Source organism: Crocuta crocuta, unplaced genomic scaffold, assembly GCF_008692635.1.
Source record: "Crocuta crocuta isolate KB4526 unplaced genomic scaffold, BGI_CrCroc_1.0 scaffold978, whole genome shotgun sequence".
In the NCBI taxonomy this organism is placed as follows: Eukaryota; Metazoa; Chordata; class Mammalia; order Carnivora; family Hyaenidae; genus Crocuta; species Crocuta crocuta.
In genome coordinates this window covers 401,443-401,694 of record NW_027530876.1, presented here as the reverse complement: position 1 = coordinate 401,694, position 252 = coordinate 401,443, and the positions used below count along the sequence as shown (strand labels likewise).

Below are 252 nucleotides of genomic sequence, written 5' to 3'. Positions count from 1 at the left end.
AGCCGTGGGACAGGCCACCTCCCCCCTCACCTCCTTCCCGCTGCAGGATGTGGTTCAAGTGCACGATGTCCAGAATGGCTTCCAGGTGCTGCTCTGAATAGCCTTTCCTTCGCATATCCTCCACGGAGTCTGGGTAGATCACCTGATCCCGCAAGGAGCCCACGGACATGTAGGGCCTGTGGGGAAGCTGCGTGTCCACTCAGGGCAGGGTTGGCCCTGTCCCCTCCCCCCACCCCCGCCCACCCACGGCCC

At 64.3% G+C, this 252-nt stretch overlaps 1 protein-coding gene across 1 annotated transcript in view; it reads right to left on the bottom strand.

Moving 5' to 3' along the window:
* The window catches only part of ABCD1 (ATP binding cassette subfamily D member 1), an 18,791-nt gene that overhangs the window by 2,929 nt on the left and 15,610 nt on the right, over nt 1-252 (bottom strand). The window contains exon 8 of the mRNA XM_077769603.1: nt 31-176. Coding sequence (XP_077625729.1) covers nt 31-176 — 146 coding nt within the window. The remainder of the gene's footprint in view (nt 1-30; nt 177-252) is intronic.